At 43.2% G+C, this 13557-nt stretch overlaps 1 protein-coding gene across 1 annotated transcript in view; it reads right to left on the reverse strand.

The window, feature by feature from the left end:
- Positions 1 to 13557, reverse strand: part of Acoxl (acyl-CoA oxidase like) — a 332531-nt gene that overhangs the window by 230540 nt on the left and 88434 nt on the right. The window contains exon 9 of the mRNA XM_090336096.1: positions 10935 to 11067. Within this exon, the coding sequence (XP_090192222.1) occupies positions 10935 to 11067 (133 nt within the window). The remainder of the gene's footprint in view (positions 1 to 10934; positions 11068 to 13557) is intronic.

Consider the following 13557-nt stretch of genomic DNA (forward strand, 5'->3'; position numbering starts at 1 on the left):
ACAGAATAATGGAACCCGTTAAAATTGTTTAAAAGGAGAATCAAGGAGGATAAAAAAGAATAATAGAGGGGATGAATTTGATCAAAGTATATTATCTGCCCCTGTGGAAATATCACAATGAAACTCCTTTGTACAATTAATGTGTACACTACCTACAAAGAAAGACAGAAAAGGAAATACATAAGACATAACTACTGGTCATCAAACTTTAAAACAGTTGATCAAAATTAAGAATTTGGTGGGCACTGCTAAATCTCCAAGGAAAGTAATGAGTGGATTTCATACAATAGGTTAAATCCGGAAGACAGTATTGCTATAGTGTAAAAAATGTGGGTTTTAAAAAAGAAAGAAAGAAACTGGAAACTCCAGGAAAAGAACCAAAAACCTTATAAAAATACAGTCATCAAGCAAGCAAAACACAGCACAGCTCAGAGTGATTTATAGGATGCTAAAATAAATGATTAAAAAGGCTAGCAATTGTGGAATAAGCCTGTAATCCTAGCTACTCAAGAGGCTGAGATCTGAGTAGTCAGAAGTCAGATCTAGTCAGCTAGGCGGGAAAGTCCATGAGACTTTCATCTCTAATTAACTACCAAAATATCAAAAGTGGAACTATGGCTTAAGTGGTAGAGAGTCTTGAGCTAAAAAGCTAAGGGATAGTACCCCGGCCCCAAATTCAAACCCCAGCACTAACACACAAAAATTTAAATTTAAGACAACACAAATATCCTTCTAACCATTATTTTGCTGTCTTCTTACAACACAGAAGAGCTCAGTGAAAAGCCAGGCATGGTGGCTCACATCTGTAATCCTACTCAGGAGACTGAGATCTGAGGATTTCAGTTCAAAGCCAGCCCAGGCACTGGAGACTTTTATCTCCAATTAACCACTAGAAAACCAGAAGTGGCGCTGTGGCTCCAGGGGTAGCCTTGAGCTGAAGAGCTCAAGGACAACGCCAGGCCCAGACTTCAAGCCCCACAACTGACAAAGAAAGAAAAAAAAAAAAAAAAGAGCTCTGTGGAGATAAATTTAAATGTCCTAGTTCAAGTTTTAAAATTTATCTAAGGAAGTACAAACTTTTTTTGACTTATTAAATTTCATTGTAGTAGGCAGAGATTTTCTAAATCATTCCATTGGATTGAGTTAAAAAAATAATCCTTTGGACACACTCCATAAACATCCATCAGAAAATGCCTTTTCCCCATAAAAGAACATTGGGGGAGGGGGCTGGCCTAACTCTTCTCCCACATTTTCTACTCTCAGGATACTGAGGCTCAGAATGACAATAATATTCAGCAAAGTCAGCTATGGCACTAAAAATATAAATCAAACTTCTGGGCACAGTGGTCAGGCCTAGCTTTAAGGAAAATGGAAGCAGGAAGACCAACAGTACAAAGGTAGTCCAGGAAATGTTAGTGAGACCCTGTCCCAAGAACAAAATGCAGACAAAAGCACTGGTGGTATGTGACAGAGTGCTTGCCTAGCATATCTGGACCCAAGGCCTGTGTTCAATCTCTAATAGGAAAAAATTACTTAAAAATAAACAAATCAGAGAGTTGGGAATTTAACTCAGTGGAAGAGGGCTTGCTAACAAGTACAAAGCCCTGAGTTCAGTTCTCAGAACTGAAAGATAGATAAAGGGAGAAAGAGAGAGAGAGAGAGAGAGAGAGAGAGAGAGAGAGAGAGAGAGAGAGAGAGAGAGAGAGAGGTTGATTGGGTGCCAGGTCTCAGCAGGGAAGAAGCCCTAGATTCTGGCCCAGCCCTTATCCATTTGACATCTGCCAGAGCCAGACTAAATGGAATCTCCATATTGAAATGCGGATAACAAATTAATCTTTTGTTTTGTTTAACAAAAGTCAGGATGACTGTGTGGCAAAGTGGCCCAAGGAGCAGGCAGGGATGTGGCTTAGGCAGGACCCTCAAAATCCCTCTCTTGAAGAGAAGCTGCACCCAGCACATCTTCAGGAATGCCAGCCCTGCCACACTCTGGCAAGTTGGCATACCTTTTTATACCTCCATTTTCTCATCCCAAATGAGAATCTTGGAGGCACTTACTTCATAGGTTGCTAAAATGATTAAGTGGGTGATCATGCGTAAATGGCTCCAAACATGATTCCTTCCATTGAGGAAACTCTCAACACCAATGAGTTACTTTGTGTGTGTGTGTGTGTGTGTGTGTGTGTGTGTGTGTGTGTGTGCGTGTGTGTGTGTGTGTGTGGTCCTGGGACTTGAACTCAGGGCATGAGCCCTGTCCCTGATCTTTTATGCTCACAGCCACGTCACAGCTTTACTTTGGGCTTTTCTGGTAATTAATTGGAGATCAAAGTCTCAAGGACTTATCTGATCCAACTGGCTTCAAACTGGGATCCTCAGCTCTCAGCCTCCCGAGTAGGAGGATTACAGGCATGATCCACTGGTGCCTGGCTCAAATGCGTTACCCTTTGTGGCTTACTTAGCTCTGGGATCTCTTTCTCTATAGATCTAGGGAAAGATGGGACAATGGCTTGGAGCACTGAAGGTGACTGTCAGGAGGGCCTGCTCTATAAGGAAGAACAACAGACCAGCACCAGTCATTCATAGTCATTCCAGTTAGCACAGTGTTCCTAAAAGGGGCCGGTGACAATGCCCCATAGAGTGATGAAGCCCCTTACAGTCACAAGCCAGAACACTCGTGCTATCTATTCTGCGTGACTTGGCTTCCAAGGCCAAAGTAGGCCAACTCCCTCCATGCTCAACAGGACTCAGGCTCAGTTGGAAACAGTCCACGCTAGTGGCAGCAGTATCACCACCTCCCTGCTAGCTCCCACAGCTGTACCCAGGGCTCCCAAAGGCCTGCTTAGCCTATAATGATTCAGTGAAAGGGAACCCTGCTTCTTGAATGGTTGCCCCATTCATAAACAACTAACGTTCTGGGGCCACATCAAACAAAGAGGAATGCCCAAGGACTTACTTCTCCTTCAGCACAGAAAAGATCCTAGCTGCTGTGTGTTCTCAGGCCATTCACCTGTGACTGTGACCTGGATATGCCACGTTCCAGGGATGGGCTATATGCCAACCCTTGGATGCTCTGCCGGAGACCCAGAGGCTATACTTGGAAATGTGTCTACAAAGACATGCAAGCCAGGCACCAGTGACTTTGTCCTGTAATCCTAGCTACTTAGAGGGCGGAGATCGGAGGACTGTGGTTCAAAGTCAGCTCAGGTAGGAAAGCCCTTGTCTTATCTCTAATTAATCTAAAAAAAAAAATAAGCCAGAAATAGAGCTGTGACTCAGGTGATAAAGCACCAAGCTTGAGCAGAAAAAAGCTAAGGGACAGCACCCCAGTACCACACACACACACACACACACACACACACACACACACACACAATAAATAAATAAATAGATAAGAAAGATACAATGAAGTTGAAGAAGTAACTCAGGGGTAGTGAATGTAGAAGGTCCTCGGTTCAGGCCTGGACGTGTGGACTAGTGGTGGAGTGCTTGCCTAGCATGCACAAAGCCCTGAGTTTCATTCCTTGGTTCCACATATACAGAAAAAGCTGGAAGTTGTGCTGTGGCTCAAATGGTAGAGCGCTGGCCTTAAGAAAGCTTAAGAACACTGCTCAGGCCCTGAGTTCAAGAACCAGGACTGGCAAAAAAGAAATAAGGTCCTTTGTTCAATCCTTAGTTAGATAAGGTGACTAATACTTGATTTTACTTATTATTCATCCATTCACTTGTTTATATACAAGAAGTAATCACAGTACTTCAAGCTGCTAGGGAAGCAGCCATGGGCCCTCTCCCTCCCCCAATCCTTTTATGTGTATTTTTCAGAAAAGGTCTTGCTAACTTTGCCTGGGCTGGCCTGGAATTCCATATCTTCCTGCCTCTGCCTCCTAAGGTTCTGCGATTACAGGCATGCACCACCATACTTGCCTTAGACTCTGATCTCTGAAGTCCCTTCCAGCCTCTGAAGTCCCACAACTCTCCCTTTAGAATGAATGTTGTGTCTTTATACCCTCTTTCCCCTCCTGTAATGTGATCTTGGAAGCTCATTTACAGTGTGTGTAGTTCAAAGTTAACTTGGGGCACTGGGAATGTCTGGAGGACACACACCTGTGCCAGGTCATTTCTGTCATCAGGTAGCACCCAACCTCAGGGCTCAGAGGTGAGAATGTTATTCAGCACATGTCCACAGAACTGAAGTTCATATAACCCATTTCAGATACACAAACTGCATGGTTCTCATCTCTGGTTGCACTTGTCTGTAGATCCCTGGCCTTTGGCTGTATCTTTTAAAACACAAATGTTTATTAGTTGTTGAAAATGTAACACTGCCATAGAAATATCACAATAGTATTTAACCATTTTCATACCCCACAAAGTTGCAAACATCTAGGGGAAACAATAGACATTTACGTGTCAAATTATGCACTGAAGAATCATCAGAGTAACCCTACATCTTATTTATAGTTATGGTCGTGAGCCTGACAATTGCTAAGCTGATGTACCCTTGTTATTATATTGATCACATTAAAAAACAAAAACAAAAAAGAAAGAAAGAAAAGTACTTGTACTCGTTACCCAGCTTTTAAGATGGTAACCCCTTTGTACATTAATAATATCTTTTAAAAATAAAAATAAGCACTTGTAACTAATTAAACCTAACATGAAAAAGAAAAAATGATGACAACAGCAAAATCCTAGCCTCTTTGTAAACTCACAGACCAAAAAAAAAAAAAAAAAAGCATAAATGTCAAAGAAACAATCTGAAAGTTATTTAGTAATTTGCTGCCCTCTGGTGGTCAGTTCTGAGACATTTCCATACCAGGGAATAGTAAACTGTGTATCACAGATGGCCCCTTTGAGGATGATCCAAGCTAAAGCTTTATTCCTCTGGCTTTCCCAACAACTGAGCAGGTCCTGATGCTCTGCTCCCCACTTCTGTGAGTGCGTGTTTGGAGTAGGGGGGTGTGCTGGAGAAAAAAAGGCACCAGCCTGAGGAGAATCTGATGAATCACGTGATACTGCTTCCTCAAAGCATATATGATCCTTTGAAAATAGACACAACTAGTAAGGGCGGAGCCAGTGCTTTCAACTCATTAATACAGCTCTGCAAAACCATAAATGAGCACTGGCCCTGCTACACAGGTGACAAAGGGACAGACTTAGCCTCTCTCCTTACCTGGCCTCTAAGCAGCCACTGCCCTGAGATGAGTATGTCACATGCCCTTTGCCATTGCCACGCCTTACATGACTTTAGTCATCTGGACACTGCAAGGCCTTTACATATACTGACTTCCTCCAGGCTTCCAGCAGCTCTACCTTAAAGAGACCCATGGCTTTCAAGGTCATTCAGAGGCAGGATGCAAGCTCAGAGAGGCAAGGCCCAGGGTCCACAGTCTTAATAGCTTCACTGTGGCATCAGAGATAAGCACAATATTCCAGCTGTTTGTGTGCATATCAATTCCCCTCAACACATCTCAACTGACAGCTGTATAGTTGGTTGGGCCCTGGAAGGAGCAAAAGAGGTGAGGGAGCCGGGCTCCCACCAACTTCAGTCTTTACTGATGCCCTGCTGGAAGGTCTTTGCAAACCCAAGATCTCTTTGGCCACTGGTCAGCCACTCAAACATTAGTCTGTCTCAGCAAGGGGTCAGACAACAGAAATATAGTTCCCTTAGTTTCTGAACTCTCAATGTCCAAGGTCAAGGTGTGAGCGTGAGTCGTTTCTGGTTCTGGCATACCAACTTCCACATTCTCTATCCATCCTTTCCTTTATGCACACGGGGACAAGCAGAGATCTCTGACGTCACCTCTCTTAGGTGGACACCAGTCTTCACAAATTCAAACTCTAGCCCTATGCTCTCATTTCATCTTAATCCCCTCTTTACACATGGCTGTGTGTTGCTGACTAAATTGTGACTCCCTCTATGTTCTAGGTGGATCTGCAGCTCTAAGCTCTATAAATGGCACAGGGGAAGCAGCAGTACTTTGGGAGGAGGTGACAGATGAATGTAGACTGTCACCTTTCTCAGGAAGTCAGAGGTACAAGAACTCTGAAGTATACATGAAAAGCAGCCATGAACATGGTGGGTGTGAATGATGTCACAGCATCATCCAAAACACACACACACACACACACACACACACACACAGAGTGACACAAGGCATGGCATAAAGAGCCACCAAAATGAGGAGAATAAGAGGGCAATGAGACAATCACATGAGGCCCTAGAAATGGGCCACAGAGGGTAACAAGGTAGATGAGGTGATGTTCCTTCTGCTCAAGATTATGAAGGTGCTTTCTCCCTTATAAATGGTATAAATGGGAACCAGCTTCTTTTATGCTAAAATAGTTTTCCTCTGTACAGAATCAAGACCAAAGGCTGTTCCAGCTCTTACAGACACTTCTCCCTTCCTCTACCTCCACCTCCACACTCACAGAGGTGTCCCCAGCTTCCTTTCTCCCCAGGAAAAGTTTCCCAGCCTCCCCACATAACTACATGCAGAGGGCTTGCCACCTCTGCCCTCTTCCCACACATCATCGCCCAGCATCCTTTTCCTTCCGTTCTTGCTAATCAATTTACTTTGGGCATTTGGGAGACAAAAACAGAGGATGACTATTGCAGAAAACCTTTGAGAGAAAAACCTGAAAGTACTGAGGAATGTCATGGAAATGAAAGATAATCATGAAAAATAAGACATCTGGGCAAAGTTTAAAAGGAGCAGGCCTGCTTGGCCTTGAGTGAATGTCGCTGCACAGAGCTGAGGTGACAGTTCCCTAATACATCAAGAAAGTGCATAGGAGAGAAGGATCCATTTTTCCACTCATCAACAAGATCAGAAGAAGCAGAAGTCTTTGGCTTCAGCCAGGAAAACCTATGTCAAGTGTCTGAGCCATAGGAGAGGAGGAGCTTCCAAGAAACTGCTGAAATCCTACTTGCCAGAGATGCTCAGAATGAAGGAGCAGTCACTGGGTCTCTGTCCTGGAGGATGACACAGAGCCTGAACCAAGCAGAGTCCCCATCTTTCCTGGAATGGAATGTCCTCCAGAGATGTAAGTATTGAAAGCGTTGTGTCCAGCCCACTGGCTCCTGAAAGGCATGGAGCCTCTAGGAGGAGGGGTCTGGTGGGAGGAAGTTAGGTCATTGGGGATGTTCCTTTGAAGGGCAAAGCAGGGCTACATCTCCTTCCTGTCTCGCCATTGCTATGAGGTGAGCATTTCCTATATCACGTGTTCCCTGCAATGATTACCTCACCACAGGGTTGACCAACTCTGAACTGAAGCCTGAGTCTAAATAAACCTTTCCTTTTCTTCTGTTGATCTCTCCAGGTATTTTATTACAGTGACAGAAAGCTGACTTACTTTCTGGGAATTCCATTCCTTGATAAGATCTAGATGGACAAAGCCCATGCCAATTCTAGGTCAGTGTGGTTTGATTGAGGTACTCAGGAATCCAAGGGATTGCAGATATCTCTATAAAACATTTCAGATCCCTTGCCTGGAGGCCAGGATTTCAAGCAGTGACTAGCAAAGCTCATGTAGTCCTTGTCCACAGTCAGCTTCTATCTTCCTAGTGACAGAGCAATCACAACAACCACCACTATATTATCGACCCTTGTGAGCTATGCGCTTTCTGCTCTGTGCCAGTGCTACACACACAACCCCCTTCCCTTGGGTCTCACCTTCAATGTAAGAACCACTCCATCTATAAAAGATGGAGAAACAGGCCTAAAGAGGACTGACTTTCCCATGGCACCACATATAAGACTGAGATTGGAGCTCAGGATTCTGATCTCAGAACCCACCATCATGTTCATGCAGGAACAAAGTATGCACAACAGAAACTCAACAATTGATCCAACTGTAGCCCCCAAGGCTCTCAGGGTCAGCAGATGCTGGTCTCTGGCCAATACTTAACAAAAGGGAGGAAGACCTTTGGAGAATCACCCAGGTATCTCCCCTCCTAGAGCCATCACTCCCATATTACACCAGATATAGTGGTGTTTGAAACAAAGCCTCAGGGAGTGTGGCATAGTAGTAGATTGTTTGCCAAGCATACACAGAGCCCTGGGTTCAATTCCTCAGTACCACATACACAGAAAAAGTCACAAGTGGTGCTGTGGCTCAAGTGGTAGAACACTAGCCTTGAGAAAGCTCAAGGACGATGCCCAGGCCCTGAGTTCAACCTTCAGTACTAGTAAAAAAAATAAATAAATAAAGTCTCTCCTGGAAGACCGCTGCCCCATCCACACTGCCCCTACCTTATCCCCCACAGCTGCACACAGACCACATGAGCTAACAGGGCTGCTGGCAACCCTGTGGACATCCTCACACCATCACTCACTTTCAAGTGTGCAGTTTCCCGGAAGCCTTTGCTGCCTCTAATCAGCATGTCTATTATACCCAACACTTTCCCCAGAGGATGAGATTGTGTGAAGACCACTGTGATTGGCAGGGGGGGTACAGCATAAATTCTGCTGTGATACCTTTGGACAACCCTAGATTGGCTTTCCAACCCTTCCTTTTGATGCAATTCTGGGATCCTCTGGCTTTGCTCCTTCTCCCCCTTTCTAGAGTTCTAAAGATGGCTGAGACAGGTTCAATTGTACATATGAAGAACCTGTTTTCCTTTGTATACAGGTACTGTCTACAATAGTGTTCGACAACCAGGCTCTTTTGGGGTCGGTCCCCATTCATCAGAAGCTTCTACTGTGAGACCAGATGAGGCCACCAGTGGCCTACCCCTGTAATCCTAGCTACTCCAGAGGCTAATATCTGAGAATCCTGGTTTGAAGCCACCCAGGCAGATAAGAATCCATACTCCAATTAACTACCAGAAAACCACTAGTGTTATAGCTCAAAGTAGTAAAGTGCAGCCTTGAGACAAAAGCTTGGGGACAGTGCCCAGACCTGGGTTCGAGCCTCACAACTGACAGAAATTTTCTTTCTTTTTTTTTTTTTTTTAGAAATTTTTTTTGGTTCTTTTTTTATTGTAATTAATAAAAGGGTTACATGATATTTGCCAGATAGAAGGTGCATTAATTCACATGTCTTGGTACCCATTACCCTCCCCCCCCACCCCCCCACTCCCCCACCCCCGTCTTGGTTTTCCCCCCTTCCCTATCAAATTTCAAATAACCAAATACAAATAAATCCAATATATCAGATAACAAAGTGAGATACTGTAACAATATGAGATAACCAAGGGACAGCAAAGGAGATGAGAGATAACATAGTACATTAAGGACAACAATCATTCGTTATATGGCTTTTGTTTCAATATCCTGGAGGTCCTTTCAATTAGCTTCATACTATATGGCCTCATATATCAAGGTTTTGCTCTACTGCAGATCTCTGCTAGTACAGCCCATTGTGTACAAATACCACAACTTGTTGATCCACTCATCAACTGAGGGACATCTGGGTTGGTTCCATATCTTTGCTATGGTGAATAATGCTGCAATGAGCATTGTTGTGCTAGTGGATTTAGTATGCCCTAGATTCTGGATAGTTGGGTAAATGCCAAGTAGTGGGATTGCTGGGTCATAGGGGAGCTCTATGTTTAGCCTTTTGAGGCACTGCCATACTGCTTTCCATAGTGGTTGAATGAGTTTGCACTCCCACCAACAGTGTAGTAGTGATTCCTCCTGGCCACATCCCCTCCAGCATCTGTTATTATTCATTTTCCTGATCCTGGCCATTCTAACTGGAGTGAGGTGGAATCTTTCTTAATAAGGACCAAGAATCACAACAAATCAGAGAAAGGCTGGATAAGTGGGACTGCATTAAACTGCAGAGCTTTTGTATGGCAAAGGACATAGCTAGTAAATTAATTAGGAAGCCTACAGAGTGGGAGAAGATCTTCACCAACCAAACAACGGACAAAGGCCTCATATCTAAAATATATCAACAACTCAAAAAATTGAATCACTCCAAAACTAACCTCCAAAGTAACAACCATCCCATTAAAAATGGGCCAAAGACTTAAAGAGAGTCTTCTCTGAAGAAGAAACAAAAATGGCCCATAGACACATGAAGAAATGCTCAACATCTCTGGTTATAAAAGAAATGCAAATCAAAACAACTCTAAGATTCCACCTCACTCCAGTTAGAAATTTTCTTAAAGAGAGAGTGGGTAAGGGGAGAGGGAGAGAAAGAAAGAGAGGGAGAGAGAGAGAGAGAGAGAGAGAGAGAGAGAGAGAGAGAGAGAGAGAGAGAGAGAGAGAGAGAGAGAGACCAGCTGAGCCACCCCTGATGAGGGAGCTCAGACATAAACATCCATCTGGCCCCATGGCAAAAAGCCACCACAAAGCAAGCAGGGGAATGGGGCTGTTGGCAGGTGTAAGGTCATAGGCTAGGTTCTGAGCCGCCAAGGTACCTGGACTGTGGAGCAGAGCAGACCTGGCAGAAGTGAATGATGCAGGATTTCTGTGCCATTCAGACTTCTACAGGCTGATAAAGTCCGGTGGCTGAAATCCATTCCTTCTTGGTGGGAAAGCTGGATTTGAGCCACAAGTATGTATTCCTAGGAAGTCTACATTTTTTTTCCAGTTTTACCAAGCTCAGTGGAGCTTAAAGCAGGCTTTTCCTTCATGCAGAGACCAGAGACCCAGAGGAAAAAAAAAAAACCAACACTTCTAGGAGACGCGCTTGCCCTGAGCCAGCCAATCTCTTTGGATCATCTTTTGTGGCTCTGTTGCCACAGTGGCCTGGCTCCACTCACTGTGACTAACAGCAACCATCTGAGATGAAAATAGATGGCACACTATGGCCAAAGGGTGTAGAAACGTCCTATGTAGAAGGTCAGCTGGTGTACCCTAGCAGGAAACCACTATCCCTGGCCACATTGTGCCAACTATGGCTTGAGAAACTCAGCTTCTGGCATCGATACCCATTCCTAGAATGTGCAGTGAATAAATGGTAAAGTGAATAAAATCAGTCATTACCTTCATACTGCCCAGAGCTTGGAAGGCCACTGCTAATCTTGAAGGGGTCAGCGCTGCCAGCATCACATTGAATCTGGTATTCTTGTTCTTAATAGATGAATGGTACTGTCCATCTGGTGTCACAGAACCAAACCTATGCAAAGATGAGGTAGCAGAATGGAGAAAGAGAGGTAGTGTTTAAACACATAAACACATGGCACCAGCACAAATAAACTTCAGTGCAAAAACAAGTGCATAGATTTCTACATTTTGGACAATTCTCCAAGCATGCCTCCCCAGGAGATACTGGGAAAGGCTTGACTCATGGGAAGTAAAAACAGGTTTTCCACCAAGAACCTGCAGTTCATCAGACAAGACAAAGAGGCATGATGCCTGCCATCATCAAACCAATACAAGACTCTGAGTGTGTCTTTCTCATTAAAAAAAATGAGATATAGGGCTGAAAGTTTGGCCTAGTGGTAAGAGTGCTTGCCTGTCACGCATGAAGACCGGGGTTCAATTCCTCAGCACCACATACATTATGTGGTGCTGTGGCTGAAGTGGTAGAACTCCAGCCTTGAGAAAGCCCAAGGACAGTGTTCAGGCCCTAAACTCAAGCCCCAGGACTGGCACAAAAATTTTATTAATGAGATATAATACACATCCCATAAAATTTCACCATCTAAGGTATTTGATTTTGTGGGCTTTGACATATTCACAAGTGTATATAACCATTACTAACTATAACCCAATTCTAAAACATGTCATCACTCTACAAGGAAACAGCATTAGAAGACTCCCCCTCCCCCAATACACACACACACACACACACACACACACACACACACACACACACACACACACCCTGGCAATATTCACCCTCTGACTCCTGGTAACCTCTACTGTAAGTTCTCTCTTTATGAATTGGCCCATCTCAATGTGATATGTGTCTGACTTCTTTCACTTAGGGTTTTGCTTCCAAGGGTCATCTATGTTACTTCATTTCTTGAGATATATAAGAGATTTAATCCATTCAACAGCTAATGTACACTGGAGTTGTTTTCTCTTTTCAGATACTACAAATAATTATGCTGTGAACATTTGAATCCAAGTTTTTGTATGAATGTATTTTCAATCGTCCATGAACAATGTTTTTATATATACTAGAATAGAATTGTTGTGTCATTTGATAAGCTTGTGTGTATGTCTTGTGTGTGTGTATGTGTTTGTCCTGGGGCTTGAACTCAGGGCCTATGTGCTGTCCCTGAGCTTTTGGGCTCAAGGTAAACACTCTACCACTTTGAGCCACAGTTCAATTTCTGGCTTTTTTATTAGAGATGAGTCTTACATACTTTCCTACCTGGGCTGGCTTTGAACCTCAGATCTCCTGAGTAGGTAGGATTTCAAGCATGAGCCACCAGTGCCCAGTCATCTAATAAACTTTTTTTCTGGTAGATCATGGGGCTTGAACTCTGGGCCTGGGTGCTGTCCCTGAGCTCTTCAGCTCAAGGCTACCACCCTATCCCTGGGCCTGGGCATTTGTCCCTAAGCTCTTTAGCTCAAGGCTCTTGAGTCACAGCCCCACTTCCCATTTTTTAGTGGATAATTGGAGATAAGAGTTTCACATCCTTTAGTGCCCAGGCTGGCTTTGAACCGAGATCTTCAGATCTTAGCCTCCTGAGTAGCTAGGATTACAGGCATGAGCCACTGCCCTTGGCTAAAAAACTTTTAAGGAACCACCAAATGGTTTTCTCAATCTGTGGCAACATGTCACATGTTACCATCACTGTATAATGATGATTCTAATTTCTATAAATCCTCAGCAATATTTGGTATTACCTATCTAGTATTCGCATCTTAGTGAGTATTTCATTATGATTTTTATTAGTGTACTCATAATGGCAATGATATTGATCATTTTTCATGCATATATTACTGGACTATCTTTTTGGAGAGAGGTCTACTCCAGTATTCTGCTCATCATCAATTGGGTAATATGGGGGCTTGTTTAGAGGTAACAATTCTTTTATAATTTGGATATTCTATGATATATTTGGTTTACCTTTATGATATATTTGATTGACAAATATTTCCTTCCAGTCTGTGGACTTTTATTTACTTTCTAGTGTACTTTGGTGCATCAAATGCTTTTGTTTTTGTTTTTAATTTTTATTAAGTCCAATTTACCTATTATTTCTCTTTTTTCATATATTTTTATTGTAATTAATAGAAGGGTTACATTATATTTGCCAGATAGAAGGTGCATTAATTCACATACATTGATACCCTTTCTCATGTCTTGGTCCCCATTTCCCTCCCCCCCATCCCACCCCTCATCTTGTTTACTGTAGTTTTGTAGTAAGTGCTTAAATCATAAGTATTTTTAAATCACAAGTGGATACTCTTTTCCCATGTTCCTTATTAAGATTATTTGGATTATTAGGGATTTCTCACAATGCCATGTGAATATGGAAGTATTAATGCATTATTATATTAATTTCTGCAAAAAAGCAGCTGAGATTTTTATAAGGATTGTATTGAAACTATTTAGTTACATTTATTCATCTTCATCGGTTTACTGGCCTGTGGGATGTGCGCGCACACACGTGCACGTGTGTGTGTGTGTGTGTGTGTGTGTGTGTGT

This window comes from Megascapheus bottae, chromosome 7 (genome assembly GCF_031878675.1).
Source record: "Megascapheus bottae isolate mThoBot1 chromosome 7, mThoBot2.hap1, whole genome shotgun sequence".
In the NCBI taxonomy this organism is placed as follows: domain Eukaryota; kingdom Metazoa; phylum Chordata; class Mammalia; order Rodentia; family Geomyidae; genus Megascapheus; species Megascapheus bottae.